General features: G+C 40.4%; 2 protein-coding genes across 5 annotated transcripts in view; both read right to left on the bottom strand.

Annotated features, from left to right (window-relative positions):
- Positions 1-4,775, bottom strand: part of spen (spen family transcriptional repressor) — a 48,805-nt gene extending 44,030 nt beyond the window's left edge. For all 4 annotated transcript variants that reach the window (XM_024006439.1, XM_024006441.2, XM_024006440.1 and 1 more), the window contains exon 1: positions 4,359-4,775. In XM_024006439.1, coding sequence (XP_023862207.1) covers positions 4,359-4,441 — 83 coding nt within the window. In that variant the 5' untranslated portion in view covers positions 4,442-4,775. The remainder of the gene's footprint in view (positions 1-4,358) is intronic.
- Positions 4,776-13,716: 8,941 nt separating this feature from the next.
- tmem82 (transmembrane protein 82) lies at positions 13,717-16,451 on the bottom strand. The gene is made up of 6 exons (XM_024005149.2): positions 16,257-16,451; positions 16,019-16,091; positions 15,327-15,528; positions 14,785-15,199; positions 14,432-14,616; positions 13,717-14,309 (listed from the first exon to the last, which is right to left on the bottom strand). The coding sequence occupies exons 1-6, from the start codon at positions 16,339-16,341 to the stop codon at positions 14,226-14,228; spliced, it is 1,044 nt and encodes a 347-aa protein (XP_023860917.1). The 5' UTR covers positions 16,342-16,451; the 3' UTR covers positions 13,717-14,225.
- Positions 16,452-17,101: the final 650 nt, after the last annotated feature.

The raw sequence follows: 17,101 nt of genomic DNA, 5'->3' as shown, positions 1-17,101 counted from the left end.
TGCATGTTGCATTTATATTCTTGTTCAGTATACAGTACCAGTCAAAAGTTTGGACACCTACTCATTCCAGGGTTTTTCTTAATTGTTACTATGTTCTACATGGTAGAATAATAGTGAAGACATCAAAACTATGAAATAACACACATGGAATCATGTAGTAACCAATAAAAGTGTAAAATCTAAATATATTTCATATTTGAGATTCTTCAAAGTAGAGACCTTTTGCCTTGATGACAGCTTTGCACACACTTGGCAAGTCAAATCTCTCGAGTAGACAATGTTTAACTTATAAACATATACATTTATCATAACCATTGCAGAATAAATTCCTCACCTTTTCTGGCCATGTTGAGACAGCAGAGTTCATATTCCCGAAGTAGCCATACAACAAATGACCATGTCCATCTCTCATTTAAAATTGGGCCTATTAGAAAGGATATTATAATTTCAAGCTTTTGCTCCATGTATCGGGCAGGGATCACGGTTTATAGTATACAGTAGAATGTAATAGGTGAACAGATAGTGGTAGCCTACACACTTCAATGCAAACTAACTAGGTCTACTGTAGTTTTCATTTTTTTTCAAAGTGGACAATGTTTCAGAATTCTCAGACAGTGCAGCATATTTAGGTTAGGGAAAAAGTGAATGCAAACATTGCTGCATTCAAACGATTTGTTTACATGTCCACAACAATTTGCAATCAGTATTTATGCTGCAATAGTTTGTGTCAGGGGGCTAGGGTCATTCTGTTATATCTGGAGTATTTCTCCTTTCTTATCCGTTGTGAATTTAAGTGTCTCTCCCTCTCCCCACTACCTGGCCTGATGACTCCTTGCTGTCCCCCAGTCCACCTGGTTGTGCTGCTGCTCGTTTCAACTGTTCTGCCTGCGGCTATAGAACCCTGACCTGTTCACCGAACGTGCTACCTTGTCTCAGACCTGCTGGTTTCAACTCTCTAGAGACAGCAGGTACGGTAGAGATACTATGAATGATCAGCTATGAAAAGCCAACTGACATTTAATCCTGAGMTGCTGACCTGTTGCATCCTCTACAACCACTGTGATGATGATGATTATGATTATTATTTGACCCTGCTGGTCATCTATGAACATCTTGGCCATGTTCTGTTATAATCTCCACCCGGCACAGCCAGAAGAGGACTGGACGCCCCTCATAGCCTGTTTCCTCTCTAGGTTTCTTCCTAGGTTCCGGCCTTTCTAGGGAGTTTTTCCTAGACATCGTGCTTCTACACCTGCATTGCTTGCTGTTTGGGGTTTTAGGCTGGATTTCTGTACAGCACTTTGTGACATCAGCTGATGTAAGAAGGGCTTCATAAATAAATTTGATTGATTAATTGAATACAGCAAATGTCACTGGGGGGAAAAAAACTTTCTGCCAACACCTCCAAATAAATTTTTATCAAGTTCGCCATTGCCATTTCCTTTAGATACCGTCTTGGTCTAATTCCAATACTTCCAAAGTATACAGGCTGGTTTTGTCACCATAAAATATGAATTATGGGCGTGTTTCAGGCAGCGTTATAATGCTCGTTAACGCGCGCACTTTTTTTATGACAGGTTTGATTTATAACGGGAAACTTGGGGATGTATGGCGTGCGCCATGTAAACAATTCTCAATATTTTTGTGCTCAGAATATTTTCTGTTAAAAAGGAGGACCCAGGGCTCTACACTGAGTTATTTTGTTGTTACAAGGAGCACGTGTGCGCGTACTGGTGCTCCTAAATTAAAATATCAGGTCTGAAAGCTATATATATATATATAAGGCGCATTTAAGAGGAAAATGGTCGCACTGTGGAGCCCTCCTCTTGCTTGTGGGTGCAAACCCGATGCATTACGCAATATGGGATAATTTCACTTGTCCTTCCAATAAGGCTTGCTAAAGAGAAATTTAGCTATATGGGCTTCTACATTTTAATACGGAAAGTGCAACTGTTTTATGTAAGGAAAATTAAAGTTTATTTCACAGAGGAAAAAGTGATTTCAATCGTTTCCCTGGGTATAGCCTATAATTAAAATAGGTTATTGCCTTAAAATGTATTTCCATTGTAGCCTATGGCGTCTATAAAACAACTGGAGTAACAAAATATTACAGTTACGATGTTATTTCTGATCCGAGTTATTTGCCAACGTCTTGGGGAGCTTAGGCTACTCCATACAACACTTTTATATTCAGGGAGAAAATGAAAACCACAGAACATACATCTATCTATTTCTGCTTATTGTCCGACAGACACCCAGAAAATGCCCATAAGTGCAGACTCTAAGGTATGCCAGTTCCCACATTGAATAGCCTTCGACGCCATTTTAGAAACCCGTTCACACTGCTTACTCATTCTGCCGTCCCCCATCTTCAATGACTCCTATCACACATTCAGCTGTCATGCACCTGCATACGCTGTCTGCTTCTTTGTTTGTTACAATATAACCAGAAGCTGCTTGACGAGCAGTGAGCACCCGAAATGTTTTTCCATGCGCACTCATTACCTCGATGAATGCCTCATCTTCAAAACAAAATCAAAATGTCTGTGATCAATTGTCAAATGTTTTTAATTGTCTATGCATATTAAATTCCTATGATATAATGCATGCAAATCATAAGGATGACATAAATGCACCGCAATATTTGAATAGCAGTTAGGTTACCAGAATTCATGCTTGCATCTGAACATAACATCAAAGAATAAGGATTAAATTCAATGAAACTAGGCCTAAATGAGCATCCGTTTGAGATTAACCTACAAAATACAGTCTGAAATTGCCAGTCATAATGGCTGATGAGAATACACTGTGTGTCTCTATAGGCTCAATAGCAAAACCTGAGCTGGAAATCGTGGCAGAAATACGCCARTTAGGACATTCAGCCATAATGTTGTAACTTAAAAATGCAGCACTTCAGCTAACGGAAAGAAATAATACGGATATCGCGTATTTTAATTAGGCTACTCCTCCTGCCTAGCTCGACAGATAGGCGGCCTGTTTTTTCTTTGACAGCCAGTAGGAACTAGAGAGCGCAGTGTCAAGACAATAACCAAATTTACCCCCATTCAGATGTTGGGAAATGTTTGTGTTAAATGCACAAAAGCTATATAGTTTACCATCACARAATCTGATTTGACAAAATGGTAAAAATGTGAAGTAATAATAATGGAACAATGGCAATAAAATCGCCCTTTACATTTCAGAAGTGAAAAATAATGTTCCAATAGCCTATAGTTTATATAGGGTTAGCTATATCGACAATCATGTATGCTACCAATAGGGAATATGACCAGTGCCTTATAATCACCGTGCTTCTTATTCCTGTTCCTACGTTGACAGTTTAATTAGGGCTTATGGTCATCATTATTGTCGTCTGTTACCTATAGGCCTACGAAATGTTAGGCTATATTACTCATTTGAATAACAATTCATAGCAACCATACATGCATTCAATTAACATTTCAGTTTATTTTGAAAAACATGTTGATTGTTAACTGCTAACCACTGACATTTATTACATTATTTGGCTAATTGACGCCAGTAGTCACACACAGTATGATGCTGCTGGCAAGTCAGCTCTGCATCACCTCAATATTTTTTACGTTGCCGAGTCTCAGCGGAACTTCACACTTTAAAACTACTTGAAATTTGCAACATATGTTGCGGTGGGGCCCAGCAATGGCAGTTGATCTCACAATGGACCATCACTTGGTTGAACAGCGAGCAGTTGCAACAAGGAAAAACATTGATGCGAAGTAGTGATTAACATGCTTCGAAGGTGTGAGTCCATTGCACGTGGGCAGTATGTTTTGATTTTAGAACTATGATTGATTGCTGACAGACTTCTAGTCACTGCATGGTTCGTTATAATTCCATTGCTGGAGACACTCCACAACTGGCAAGTTTTAATTAGGCTATACCATGGGATAACTTTGAAACAAGTCGCTCGGTCTTAACACACCACAACCAGCAGGCTGCTACAGTGGCACGATTGTTCAGTGGCGCTAGCTAGCTGTTTTCTAAAGTAATTAGCTAGCTACCTAAGCTATTTCTAAGTCCACCGCGTGGGAGAAGTGGCTTGCAAGACCTCGAAATCCAGGTAAATGGGCCATAAGATAGCAATTGGTAAACTCATGTTGTTTAGTTAGTTATAATATATATCTTCCTCTTCACCCGAGTTGTTTGCATTGGGTTGCTGGTTTGTTGGCAGTGGGTTAGCCAGGCTGTCACTTGCCTGGGCAATTCGATCCAGAATTGATCTCCCTCTGATTTAAGGGGAATCAGGCAGACAGATGGTGACAGTTGTGGGATAACGTTACTCAGTGAAATATTTGGCATAACTGTTTAGCGTTACTCACCGTTTGAAATGCTCAATTATTTTCTCCTCTCGTACATTTTCGGGTAAATTTCCCACCCATAAATGTCTGGTTTCCCGGACCATACTGTGCGCTCCTGTCCCCCGATCATACAGATGAGTTTGATGTCCTTATCTTCTCCGATACAAAGTAAAATACGTTGCGAAATTGAGCGCAGCGAAGTATTGTGCGTAGATCATCGACTGCATGTTCTGGCCCAATGTAACCATTGGGGTTCAATTCTTGCACGCTGTTTGATTCCCTTTGCTGTCTAAGCGCGATCTGGGCTTACGAGCACGCGCTGTATTACTGTTCCCGTGACTAGGCGCGTCCCTGACACCATGCGACCCTTTGGCTGTCGAAAGAACGCTTGTAGCTACCTAAAAAGATGCAGCAACCTAGCTCGTAATGAGGCGCACACAGCGCACGCGTGGCACTGTGTGAGAACTATTTTTTTCGCTTTCAGACGAGATCGCCTTTCGTCTTGCGCATGCGTGGGTATCGATGTGTGAGTTTGGGGTTTGGGTAGAAGGAGGGTGTGAATAGAATGTTTCACAGAGACAGATAGCACCTGGCAAGCAGTCCTACAACAGGCCATTGAAGAATGTTTTACTTTGTGACATTGAATAGTGTCACAAAGTATACATAAGAGGTGGTATAAGAAAAAAATGAACTGTAGGCTTCAGTTGCTATTCAAAGACCCAAATGACAAAAACAAACAATGGAGAATAAAACATTTATTAGACATTTGTACTAAGCTCATACGGTATTTATAAGCTTATAGAAATTTATTATTTTCAAGAATTAGAAATTCTTGAATTCTTGAAAATAATAAATAAATGACCAGCCTAGAGCTGGTCTTTTGACCAAACTGAGCAACCGGGCAAGAAGGACCTTGGTCAGGGAGGTGACCAAGAACCAAATGACCACTCTGACAGAACTACAGAGTTCCTTAACAGTCTCTACAGCATTTCACCAATCTGGACTTTATGGGATAGTGGCCAGACAGAAGCCACTCCTGAGAAAAGGGCACATGACAGCATGCCTGGAGTTTGCAAAAAGGCATGTGAAAGACTCAGAGCATAAGGCAAAAGATTATGTGTTCTCATGAGACAAAAATTGAACTCTGGCCTGAATGCAAAGCGCTATGCCTGGAGAAAACCAGGCACAGCTCATCACCCATCTAATACCATCCCTACTGTGAAGCATGGTAGTGGCATGCTACGGGGATGCTTTTCAGCGGCAGGGTCTGAGAGACTGGTAAGGATAGAGGGAACAATGAATGGAGCCAAATACAGGCAAATCCTTAATGAGAACCTGCTTCAGAGTGCAAATGACCTTAGACTGGGGTGAAGATTTACATTCCAACAGGACAATGACCCCAAGCATACAGTCAAAGCAAAGCTGGAATGGCTTCAGAACAAGAATGGGAAAGTAAAAGACCTTGAGTGCCCTAAGTCCAGACTTGAATCCCATTGAAAATCTGTGGAAAGACATGAAGATTGCTGTTTACTGCTGCTCCCCTTCTAATTTAACAGAGCTTGAGAAAATCTGCAAGGAAGAATGCAAGAAAATCTCCAAAGCTGATAGATATACCCAAGACAACCCAATGCTGTAATTGCCACCTAAGGTGCTTTTACAAAGTATTCTCAGGGATGTGAATACTTATGTAAATGAGATATTTCTGTATTGCATTTTCAATAAATGTGCAAAGATTTCTAAAAACATGTTTTCACTATGTCATTATGGGGTATTGTGTGTAGATGAGTGAGAATAGTTGTATTTAATCAATTTTGAAAATCAGGCTGTAACACAACAACATTTGGAATAAGTCAAGGGGTATGAATACTTTCTGAAGGCACTGTACCTTCGCTGTGAGACAAGATGAGACAGGATGTCGAATGGTGCCAGAGAGGATGGTGCATTACCACCAACAGCATCGGTGTGCAATTACATTTAAAATTAAAAGTAGCGCAGACAAGAGGTTAGTTGTCGATCTTTGCTAGTAGTACTAGCTAGCCAGTGTAGCCAATTTATCAAGGTGACAGCTAAAGCACAAGCAACAGTGGTTGCATGGTTGTAGTGATTCTTTTGCATTAATAATAACATTGTATCCAAAAATTATAAAAACAATATATTCATCCTGAAAAAAGCTAGCTAGCTAACTCTCCCAACTTCAACCACTATGCTACTAAACACACTAACATAATGCCCTGGATCAGAGCTAGTGTGCCGACTGGTACAGTTGAAGTCGGAAGTTTACATACACTTAGTCATTAAAACTTGTTTTTCAACCACTCCACAAATTTCTTGTTAACAAACTATAGTTTTGGCAAGTCGGTTAGGACATCTACATTGTGCACGATACAAGTAATTTTTCCAACAATTGTTTACAGACAGATTATTTAACTTATAATTCACTGTATCACAATTCCAGTGGGTCAGAAGTTTACATAAACTAAGTTGACTGTGCCTTTAAACAGCTTGAAAAATTCCAGAAAATTATGTCATGGCTTTAGAAGCTTCTGTTAAGCTACTTGACATAATTTGAGTCAATTGGGGGTGTACCTGTGGATGGATTTCAAGGCATACCTTCAAGCTCAGTGTCTCTTTGCTTGACATCATGGGAAAATCAAAAGAAATCAGCCAAGACCCAGAAAAAAATGGTAGACCTCCACAAGTCTGGTTCATCTTTGGGAGCAATTTCCAACGCCTGAAGGTACCACGTTCATCTGAACAAACAATAGTACGCAAGTATAAACACCATGGGACCACGCAGCTGTCAACCGCTCAGGAAGGAGACACGTTCTGTCTCCTAGAGATGAACGTACGTTGGTGCGAAAAGTGCAAATCAATCCCAGAACAACAGCAAAGGACCTTGTGAAGATGCTGGAGGAAACAGGTACAAGAGTATCTATATCCACAGTAAAACGGAGTCCTAAGAAGCCACCGCTCCAAAACCGCCATAAAAAAGCCTGACTACGGTTTGCAACTGCACATGGGGACGAAGATCGTACTTTTTGGAGAAATGTCCTCTGGGCTGATGAAACAAAAATAGAACTGTTTGGCCATAATTACAATTGTTATGTTTGGAGGAAAAAGGGGGAGGGCTTGCAAGCCGAAGAACACCATCCCAACCGTGAAGCACGGGGTGGCAGCATCATGTTGTGGGGGTGCTTTGCTGCAGGAGGGACTGGTGCACTTCACAAAATAGTGGCATCATGAGGTAGGAAAATTTTGTGGATATATTGAAGCAACATCTCAAGACATCAGTCAGGAAGTTAAAGCTTGGTCGCAAATGGTCTTCCAAATGGACAATGACCCAAGCATACTTCCAAAGTTGTGGCAAAATGGCTTAAGGACAACAAAGTCAAGGTATGGAGTGGCCAGCACAAAGCCCTGACCTCAATCCTATAGAAAATTTGTGGGCAGAACTGAAAAAATGTGTGCAAGCAAGGAGGCCTACAAACCTGACTCAGCTACACCAGCTCTGTCAGAAGGAATGGGCTAAAATTCACCAACCTATTGTGGGAAGCTTGTGGGAGCTTACCCAAAACGTTTGACCCAAGTTAAACAATGTAAAGGCAACGCTACCAAATACTAATTGAGTGTATGTAAACTTCTGGACAACACTGGGAATGTGATGAAAGAAATAAAAGCTGAAATAAATAATTATCTCTACTGTTATTCTGACATTTCACATTCTTAAAATAAAGTGGTGATCCTAACTCACCTAAAACAGGGAATATTTACTCAGATTAAATGTCAGGAATTGTGAAAAACTGAGTTTAAATGTATTTGGCTAAGGTGTATGTAAACTTCCGACTTCAACTGTATGTGTTAACACTGATGCCCTGGAACACATCACAAGTTCAGGTTGCACACATAGCAACTGAGACACAAAAATACCCTCTGAGACACGTGCATGCGCATGGCGGTAAATTTGTTAAAAACCCACAAAGAGAGTTAAACCTTTCTACCAATAACAGCTAGTTTTCAGTTGTCCCCTTCCCACTCAGACCATTCCCAGACAGTCCTAGCAAAAATCTTGCTTGAGAAATTGGTCTTTGATAAGAAGCTTTATTTATTTATTTTTTACCATTTTAACTGAAAACAATCACAGTTAAGTGCTTAATTGTTACAAATAAATTATTGAAAATTGAGATAAAAACGGCTGAATTGGACCTTTAACATTAGGAATGAAACAGATAGCTAGTCAAAAACATAATGGAAGGGCCACCATTTTGGGGGACAGTACCATCACCTACAAACCCCGATTTGAACCGTGAATAAGACAGGCTATACCTGAAATTGTCACGTTCCTGACCTTGTTTTCCTTTTGTATAGTTGTGTTTAGTGGGTCAGGACGTGAGCTGGGTGGGCAGTCTGTGTTGTTTGTTCTATGTTAAGTGTCATTGTTAATTGACCTTGTATGGTTCTCAATCAGAGGCAGGTGTTTGACGTTTCCTCTGATTGAGAACCATATATAGGTAGGTTGTTTCACATTGTTTGTTGTGGGTGGTTGTCTTCCGTGTCTGTGTATGTCGCACCACACGGGACTGTTTCGTTTTCGTTCGTGTATGTAGTCTGTTCCTGTTCGTGCGTTCTTCGTATATTGTAAGTTCGTTTGTTCAGGTCTGTTGACTTCGTTTATTATTTTGTAATTTCTCAAGTGTTCTTCGTGTTTCGTCTTTGTTTAAATAAATCATTATGTATTCATCACCCGCTGCGCCTTGGTCCAATCTCTCACCTAAAGACGACCGTTACAGAAATATGCAGTATTGGAGCAAGCACAAACAGACTATACTTTTTTCATATCTGCAAGAACTAAACATATAACTAACTTCTGTTCTTCTGAATGAGCAGAACATAGTTTGAAATCCACATGAGGAACACAGAGTGAAAACAAGAGAATAATATCACACAATTGTCACGAGAGAAAATGGTTAACCTATACCTCTATAACAGTGATCATTGTACTGCTCAACTGCCCCTCAAGGATCATAACTTATGACAGCCAATTATATAGTGGAGGGTGAACTTCATCCAGCACCTTTGTATTTAGTGAATAGGGTGTCCCCACCTATTTTTAAGTGGTTGTTTCCCCGTTTTTTACCATTACATCCTTGAATCTATAACATACCTAGCAGTGCATTACCTGTACAAAATATATCTTTGCCCGTTTGAATAAGTAAATGAGTTACAATGCCATTACAATTTAGTGGCTATACCACAATGTCAGTAATTCAACACATTTGCTCTTTTCTGAGCTGTTTATTAATTGCCAGGAGAAATCAGGCACAAGTCCAAAAGTCCAAAAAACCAAGTATACAATGTGATAAGATATGATAGCCTATAGGTCAACGTCCATGGTGTTGCAAGTGCAGAATGCTAGTTAAATATCAAATTACTTGAAGGAATGATACAGTTGACAGTGAAGGTTTCATGAAATCTAATGGACAGTTTGAATAAAGATTGATAAAGAATTTTTAAAACGAATTTGCCTTCTATTAGGAGGCCTACGTAGGCATGCGCTGCAATGCGGTAAAAAAGGATCTGCATTTTGGAACAAGGACGCATGCGTATGGCATGCTACCAAGGGGTCAAGCGAGACATTTTCTAGAAATAGGCTACAGTAGAGTCCAGCCGTCAGAGGAGGTACAGGAAAATTATAATTCCCACTGTTTAAAAAAAAAAAAGAAATCCATACTTGAGCGTTGTTGGAAATAATCGTGTCCTTCCAGTAAACTCAACGAATTCATCGTTCTGTTGTAAAAAGGAACAGCTTAATAAAGTCTACCAATAACATCGTGGATTGTAAAATGTTCGTATTGCCTAAAAACATTGTGGTGGAACTACCGAACCTATACCATGCCAATGTCCTTTACAACTTCGGTCTTGGTCGACCCTGGATTATTTTGAAAATGCGGCACCGTTTTATTATCCACATTTCTTCAACAGATCATGGAATAAATTAACGGAATAAACAAAGCCCCATTTTGGATGCAGGCAAATAAATCACCCACTGTCAAATAAAATCGGCGTATATAAACAGTGTCTCAAAACTGCTATCAAAAGATAAAGGACTGATAAAAATCTGGTTTGTGGGTGCCATAAATTTCGGATTTAAACGAGAACTGCATACAGCAAGGAAAACAGCGCCGAATAGGCTTTTCGTGGGAGGCTTAATTTACATTTTAGTGTTTAGGTATATTCAATTTATTCATACACATAATATACTTGTCTGAAGACACTCAAAACAATCAGAATTCAAACTATTAGATTTGACACGTTCTATGCAGTGAGTTATGGGATTAGTTTGTTCCTCTTTTCTGAAAATAGCCTGTATAGTCACTTTGTATAACGCCATTTTGTGTGACTTACAAGTGCCAACATTATGCTTCAGCCATTTTGTACAAGCTTATTTTCAAGATGAGTTGGCATGGTTCACATTAATATACAGTGGCAAGAAAAAGTATGTGAACCCTTTGGAATTACCTGGATTTCTGAATAAATTTGTCATCAAATTTGATAGGATTTTCATCTAAGTCACAACAATAGACAAACAGTGTGCTTAAACTAATATACACACAATGTATTGTATTTTTGTATATGTTGAATACATCATTTAAACATTCACAGTGTACAGTTGTGGCCAAAATTTGAGAATGACACAAATATTAATTTTTAGAAAGTCTGCTGTCTCAGTTTGTATGATGGCAATTTGCATATACTCCATAATGTTATGAAGAGTGATCAGATGAATTGCAATTAATTGCAAAGTCCCTCTTTGCCATGCAAATGAACTGAATCTCAAAAAACATTTCCACTGCATTTCAGCCCTGCCCTATAAGGACCAGCTGACAACATGCCATTGATTCTCTCGTTAACATAGGTGTGAGTTGATGAGGACAAGGCTAGAGATCACTCTGTCATGCTGATTGAGTTCGAATAACAGACTGGAAGCTTCAAAAGGAGGGTGGTGCTTGGAATCATTGTTCTTCCTCTGTCAACCATGGTTACCTGCAAGGAAACACGTGCCGTCATCATTGCTTTGCACAAAAAGGGCTTCACAGGCAAGGATATTGTTGCCAGTAAGATTGCACCTGAATCAACCATTTATCGGATCATCAAGAACTTCAAGGAGAGCGGTTCAGTTGTTGTGAAGAAGGCTTCAGGGTGCCCAAGAAAGTCCAGCAAGCGCCAGGACCGTCTCCTAAAGTTGATTCAGCTGCGGGATCGGGGCACCACCAGTACAGAGCTTGCTCATGAATGGCAGCAGGCAGGTGTGAGTGCATCTGCACGCACAGTGAGGCGAAGACTTTTGGAGGATGGCCTGGTGTCAAGAAGGGCAGCAAAGAAGCCACTTCTCTCCAGGAAAAACATCAGGGACAGACTGATATTCTGCAAAAGGTACAGGGATTGGACTGCTGAGGACTGAGGTAAAGTAATTTTCTCTGATGAATACCCTTTCCTATTTTTTGGGGCATCCGGAAAAAAGCTTGTCCGGAGAAGACAAGGTGAGCGCTACCATCAGTCCTGTGTCATGCCAACAGTAAAGCATCCTGAGACCATTCATGTGTGGGGTTGCTTCTCAGCCAAGGGAGTGGGCTCACTCACAATTTTGCCTAAGAACACAGCCATGAATAAAGAATGTTACCAACACATCCTCCGAGAGCAACTTCTCCCAACCATCCAGGAACAGTTTGGTGACGGACAATGCCTTTTCCAGCATGATGGAGCACCTTGCCATAAGGAAAAAGTGATAACTAAGTGGCTCAGGGAACAAAACATCGATATTTTGTGTCCATGGCCAGGAAACTCCCCAGACCTTAATCCCATTAAGAACTTGTGGTCAATCCTCAAGATGCGGGTGGACAAACAAAAACCCACAAATTCTGACAAACTCCAAGCATTGATTATGCAAGAATGGGCTGCCATCAGTCAGGATGTTGCCCAGAAGTTAATTGACAGCATGCCAGGGCGGATTGCAGAGGTCTTGAAAAAGAAGGGTCAACACTGCAAATATTGACTCTTTGCATCAACTTCATGTAATTGTCAATAAAACACTTTGACACTTATGAAATGCTTGTAATTTCAGTATTCCATAGTAACATCTGACGAAAATATCTAAAGACACTGAGGCAGCAGACTTTGTGAAAATTAATATTTGTGTCATTCTCAAAACTTTTGGCAACGACTGTAGGTTGAAAAAAAGTATGTGAACCCCTAGGCTAATGACTTCTCCAAAAGCTAATTGGAGTCAGCTAACCTGGTCCAATCAATGAGACAAGATTGGAGATGTTGGTTAGAGCTGCTTTGACCTATAAAAACAGTCACAAAATGTGAGTTTGCTATTCACAAGAAGCATTGCCTGATGTGAACAATGCCTTGAACAAAAGAGATCTCAGAAGACCAAAGATTAAGAATTGTTGACATGCATGAAGCTGGAAAGGGTTGCAAAAGTATATCTAAAAGCCTTGATGTTCATCAGTCCATGGTAAGACAAATTGCCTATAAATAGAGAAAGTTCAGCACTGTTGCTACACCCTAGGAGTGGCTGTCCTGCAAAGATGACTGCAAGAGCACAGCGCAGAATGCTCAGTGAGTTTAAGAAGAATTCTAGAGTGTCAGCTAAAGACTTACAGAAATCTATGGAACATGCTAACATCTCTGTTGACGAGTCTACGATACGTAAAACACTAAACAAGGATGGTGTTCATGGGAGGACATCACGGAAGAAGCCACTGCTGTCAAAATAAAACATTACTATACGTCTGAAGTTTACAAAAGTGCACCTGGATGTTCCACAGCGCTACTTGCAAAATATGCTGTGTACAGATGAAACTACAGTTGAGTTGTTTGGAAGGAACACAACACTATGTGTGGAGAAGAAAAGGCACAGCACACCAACATCAAAGCCTCATCTCAACTGTAAAGTATGGTGGAGGGAGCATCATGGTTTGGAGCTGCTTTGCTGCCTCAGGGCCTGGACAGCTTGCTATCATCGCCGGAAAAATGAATTCCCAAGTTTATCTAGACATTTTGCAGGAGAATGTAAGGCTATCTGTCCGCCATTTAAAGCTCAACAGAAATTGGGTGATGCAACAGGACAACGACCTAAAACACAGAAGTAAATCAACAACAGAATGGCTTCAACAGAAGAAGATACGCCTTCTGGAGAGTCCTGACCTCAACCCGATTGAGATGCTGTGGCATGACCTCAAGAGAGCAGTTCACACCAGACATCACAAGAAGATTGCTGAACTGAAACAGTGTTATAAAGAGGAATGGTCCAAAGGGTTCACATACTTTTTCTTGCCACTGTAACATAATATGACATAGCTTGCGCTGGAGAGCCTGCCTGTGATGAAATACAATCTACCCAAAGAAAGTAGAGGAAATTGTATACCATAAACATCCTGTGTTCAGGAGATAATGATCACATCTCTGGTGTCAAGTGATACTGTTACAGCAGCTGCTACTGTTACATGAGATGATGTAGCCTTAACCAATGCTTTACACTAAAGCAGCATTTGTTAGATTACTTCAGGGCTGATAAGGTCCATTCTGTGCATTCTAAAGAGCTTCTGGCTCAATTTAATGGCAGTGACATTTGAAAACAAAGTCAAGAGCATCATTCCTATCTCCCAAGAGCTCTGCATTTCTATGTGAAAATAACATTATTGCAAGGTACCTTATTCAAAAGGTTAGTAGATGTGTCATAATACCATTTTATTATTATTTTCATTATATCCTTCCTAGGTATAAAAGTCCACACTTGTCAATAATTGATATGATTATAATCATAGAATATAATAGACTATTGCTTAAGAAAGATTCCCAGCACAAATAGTTTCTTCCCATGACTTAACTCTGGTGGTCTTTGCCAGGTGTCAGGTGTCTCCTCCGGTTCTCACTTCCCTGGGAATGTCTGGGAACTTCCTCCATATCCTGCATACAAACACACATTTATATTATGTTAGATAAATTGAAATGACAGAAATATTTACATAGATTGATGGATGCAGGGCAACCTGCAACAGCATGGTAAATTGAAGGAGAATCATTCTCACCTGTGTTGTAGCATCCAACAGGTCTCTGGAGGGTATCAGACAGCCAGCCTCACCCAGGAAGCACAGAAGGATATGGAGCACATCTGCCCAGCGGCCGACAGTCAGCATCAGGACCATGAGCCCCCCCAGACGCACCACCACTGTGTTTATAACAGCTTGGCCACTTGGCTGGTGATGTTGCTCCTCTGAGTAGAAAAATAATTATCATCAGTTGAACGCTTTCTCAATGAGAATGACAACACTATGCTTGTCATTTAGTTGTTTTGTGGTATTTACAAAATACCCAAATAGTATCTGACAGTCTGCTGCTTAAACGTTTCCCCATACTTGATACAGTATGTTCAGTCTCTCACCCTGCATATACACCACCAGCAGTGTGTAGCAGATTGTCAGTGGAGTCCAGAACCTGAGGGCTTCTGTAGCTGAGAGGAAGTGTTTGTTTATTATAGATATGGCGGAAATGGCAGCCACTGCAAAGCTGAGCATAAGGGCCCTGGTCAGGTGTGGTAACAAAGAGCAACCTGATGTGAGCAGTGCAATGCACACTCCACAGTAGCGCTGGGAACTGTGTAGTTTGTACAGTGAAATGACATGGAGCCGTAGGCGCCCAGTCTGGCTGGCCAGGAACCAGCTCAGTCCTGCAGCTAGGAGGAGGCAGAGCCAGCGCTGTGGCGCCCCCTCGTGGAGGAAATGGAGACTGCAGCTGAGGGCACAACCCAGGGAGAACTGGCACTGGACCAGCAGCTGCTGTAGGAACCTACTGGACTCCTGCAGATTCAGAGAGCAGGAGGGAAATTAATTTAGAGATGGATCAAGGCTGATGAATGGGAGATGTGAGAGAGATTTTCATATAATTATAAGTGACATTTATGTTATTATCTTGCAAGTGCCTCACTGGTCCAGCTGTGACCCAAGCTGACACTGCTCTGAGGGAGAACTCTAGAACCACCAGGGAGGCAACCCGAGAGCCCACTACAGCCAGCATCACTGACAGGAACAAGAACTGGAGAGTTCCACTCAGCCCAATTTTAGCACTGGCTTGATGCCTTGGTTTCTTCTGCATAGATGTCTCTTTACTGCTGCTTTTGTTGCTTGAACTGTGTAGAGAAAGTATTCATTTCAAAGCAGTGAAATACAAAACATTGATTTCTAAGGATACATTGATTGTCAATAGTAATGTAAATCACATTACAGTCTTTGTTCATAGTGATGAAATCAAGCACAATATTCAATAGCACAAATTATTAAACTACATCAAGAGGCCTTAGTAGTAGGTATGAGGTTAGTTATCTACATCCACATCTTCTATATGGTTTGGTCCTGTTTCTCACGTGTTTTTAAATGTCCCTGTCTATAACATGGTAATTGCATCCAGATTCTAATTATAGGGCAACAGGTATAGCAACAATCAGTTTGTTTATTTATCAAACGCTATTACAACTAACAATGTAGCCTAACCTATATACTGAAGTTGCCTAACTACAATGTAATTAAAAAGGTATGATAATAACAAGAAGTGTAGCCTCAGACCCAAGTGAAATCATATCTTCTAATGTCATATTTTGGGAGTTGTCCATAATTGTATACCTTTCAGCCTCTAAGAATACGTGTACTCTCAACAGGTTACAGAGAACAGAGATCCCACATGCCCCGACAAGTCCTGTGTCACACAAAACATTTGTCATCAACAAAATTGTATTATAAAATATGGTTCTTAAAATAAACGTACAGCATGAGTAGCAACCTGCAAAAAGGCATTCGGCACAAACCAAGAAAGGAGAAGGGCCTTTACCCGGAGTAGCCTAGAACGATAGAAACATCTCACCTTGGAGTAGACTGTCCAGGGGGTTTGCATCAAGCGTCAGCCATCCAGGTAAACTCGGAAGAAACGATGTAATTAAAGATAACATTTTCGTTAAATCGCTAGAATATTAGACTAATGATTCCCTAAAGCTATAGTTAGTTTCGATATCAAACCTATTGCCGGTTTACACCCTATCGTGTGCACATGACCAATACACATTGAATTGAAATAATAGGCTAATTTCACAAATAGGTCATTTAATTGCAACAGTTATATTTCGATAAAAGATAAGACCATGCCAGTTGGTCAATTGACAAAATACTTAAATAATTTCAAAAGTTTAAATTACTACCTCTGTCTATTTCTCTGTGATTAAATAACTACGCTTTGCTCAGTCATTGTGCCGTTCAAAGGTCAGTCGTGGGCAGTCATTGTGAGACAAAAACTGTGAGACAAAAATGTATGTGAAATTCATTTTAAAAAGGTGTCTTTAAATAAAGAACGTTTAATTGTTGTAGAAACAACCAATGTAATTACTKTACAACCAAAAATGTGTGGCAAAAATACACCGTAAATGTAAAAGTTAGATTTTAATAAAATAAACCTTCACTAGAGAAAATAGTGTAAATAATGTGTTTGGAAGTACAACAAAAACTCACTACTGTAATTCACTCTGTATAAGAGTATCAGAAGTCCGGTGATTGTCCCAGTAGCATAACTAAGTCACCTATATCAAACAGGCAAAGCCTACTACACCGGCTCTGACGCTCAATGGATGTGGCAGTGCATGCAAACTATCACAGATTACAAAGGGATACCCAGCCATGAGCTGCCCAGTGACACAAGCCTACCAGATGAGCTAAATG

Source organism: Salvelinus sp. IW2-2015, linkage group LG17 (assembly GCF_002910315.2).
Source record: "Salvelinus sp. IW2-2015 linkage group LG17, ASM291031v2, whole genome shotgun sequence".
NCBI classification, from domain to species: Eukaryota; Metazoa; Chordata; class Actinopteri; order Salmoniformes; family Salmonidae; genus Salvelinus; species Salvelinus sp. IW2-2015.
The sequence above is the reverse complement of the archived record's forward strand: the minus strand, read 5'-3'. Positions and strand labels throughout refer to the sequence as shown.

Coding starts and splice junctions, on each gene's coding strand:
- tmem82 (XM_024005149.2), bottom strand. CDS start 16,341: ATGTTATCTTTAATTACATCGTTTCTTCCGAGTTTACCTGGATGGCTG. Junction 15,529..16,018: donor GTATTCTTAGAGGCTGAAAG/GTATACAATTAT, acceptor TTCTCTACACAG/TTCAAGCAACAAAAGCAGCA. Junction 14,310..14,431: donor TGTTGGATGCTACAACACAG/GTGAGAATGATT, acceptor GTTTGTATGCAG/GATATGGAGGAAGTTCCCAG.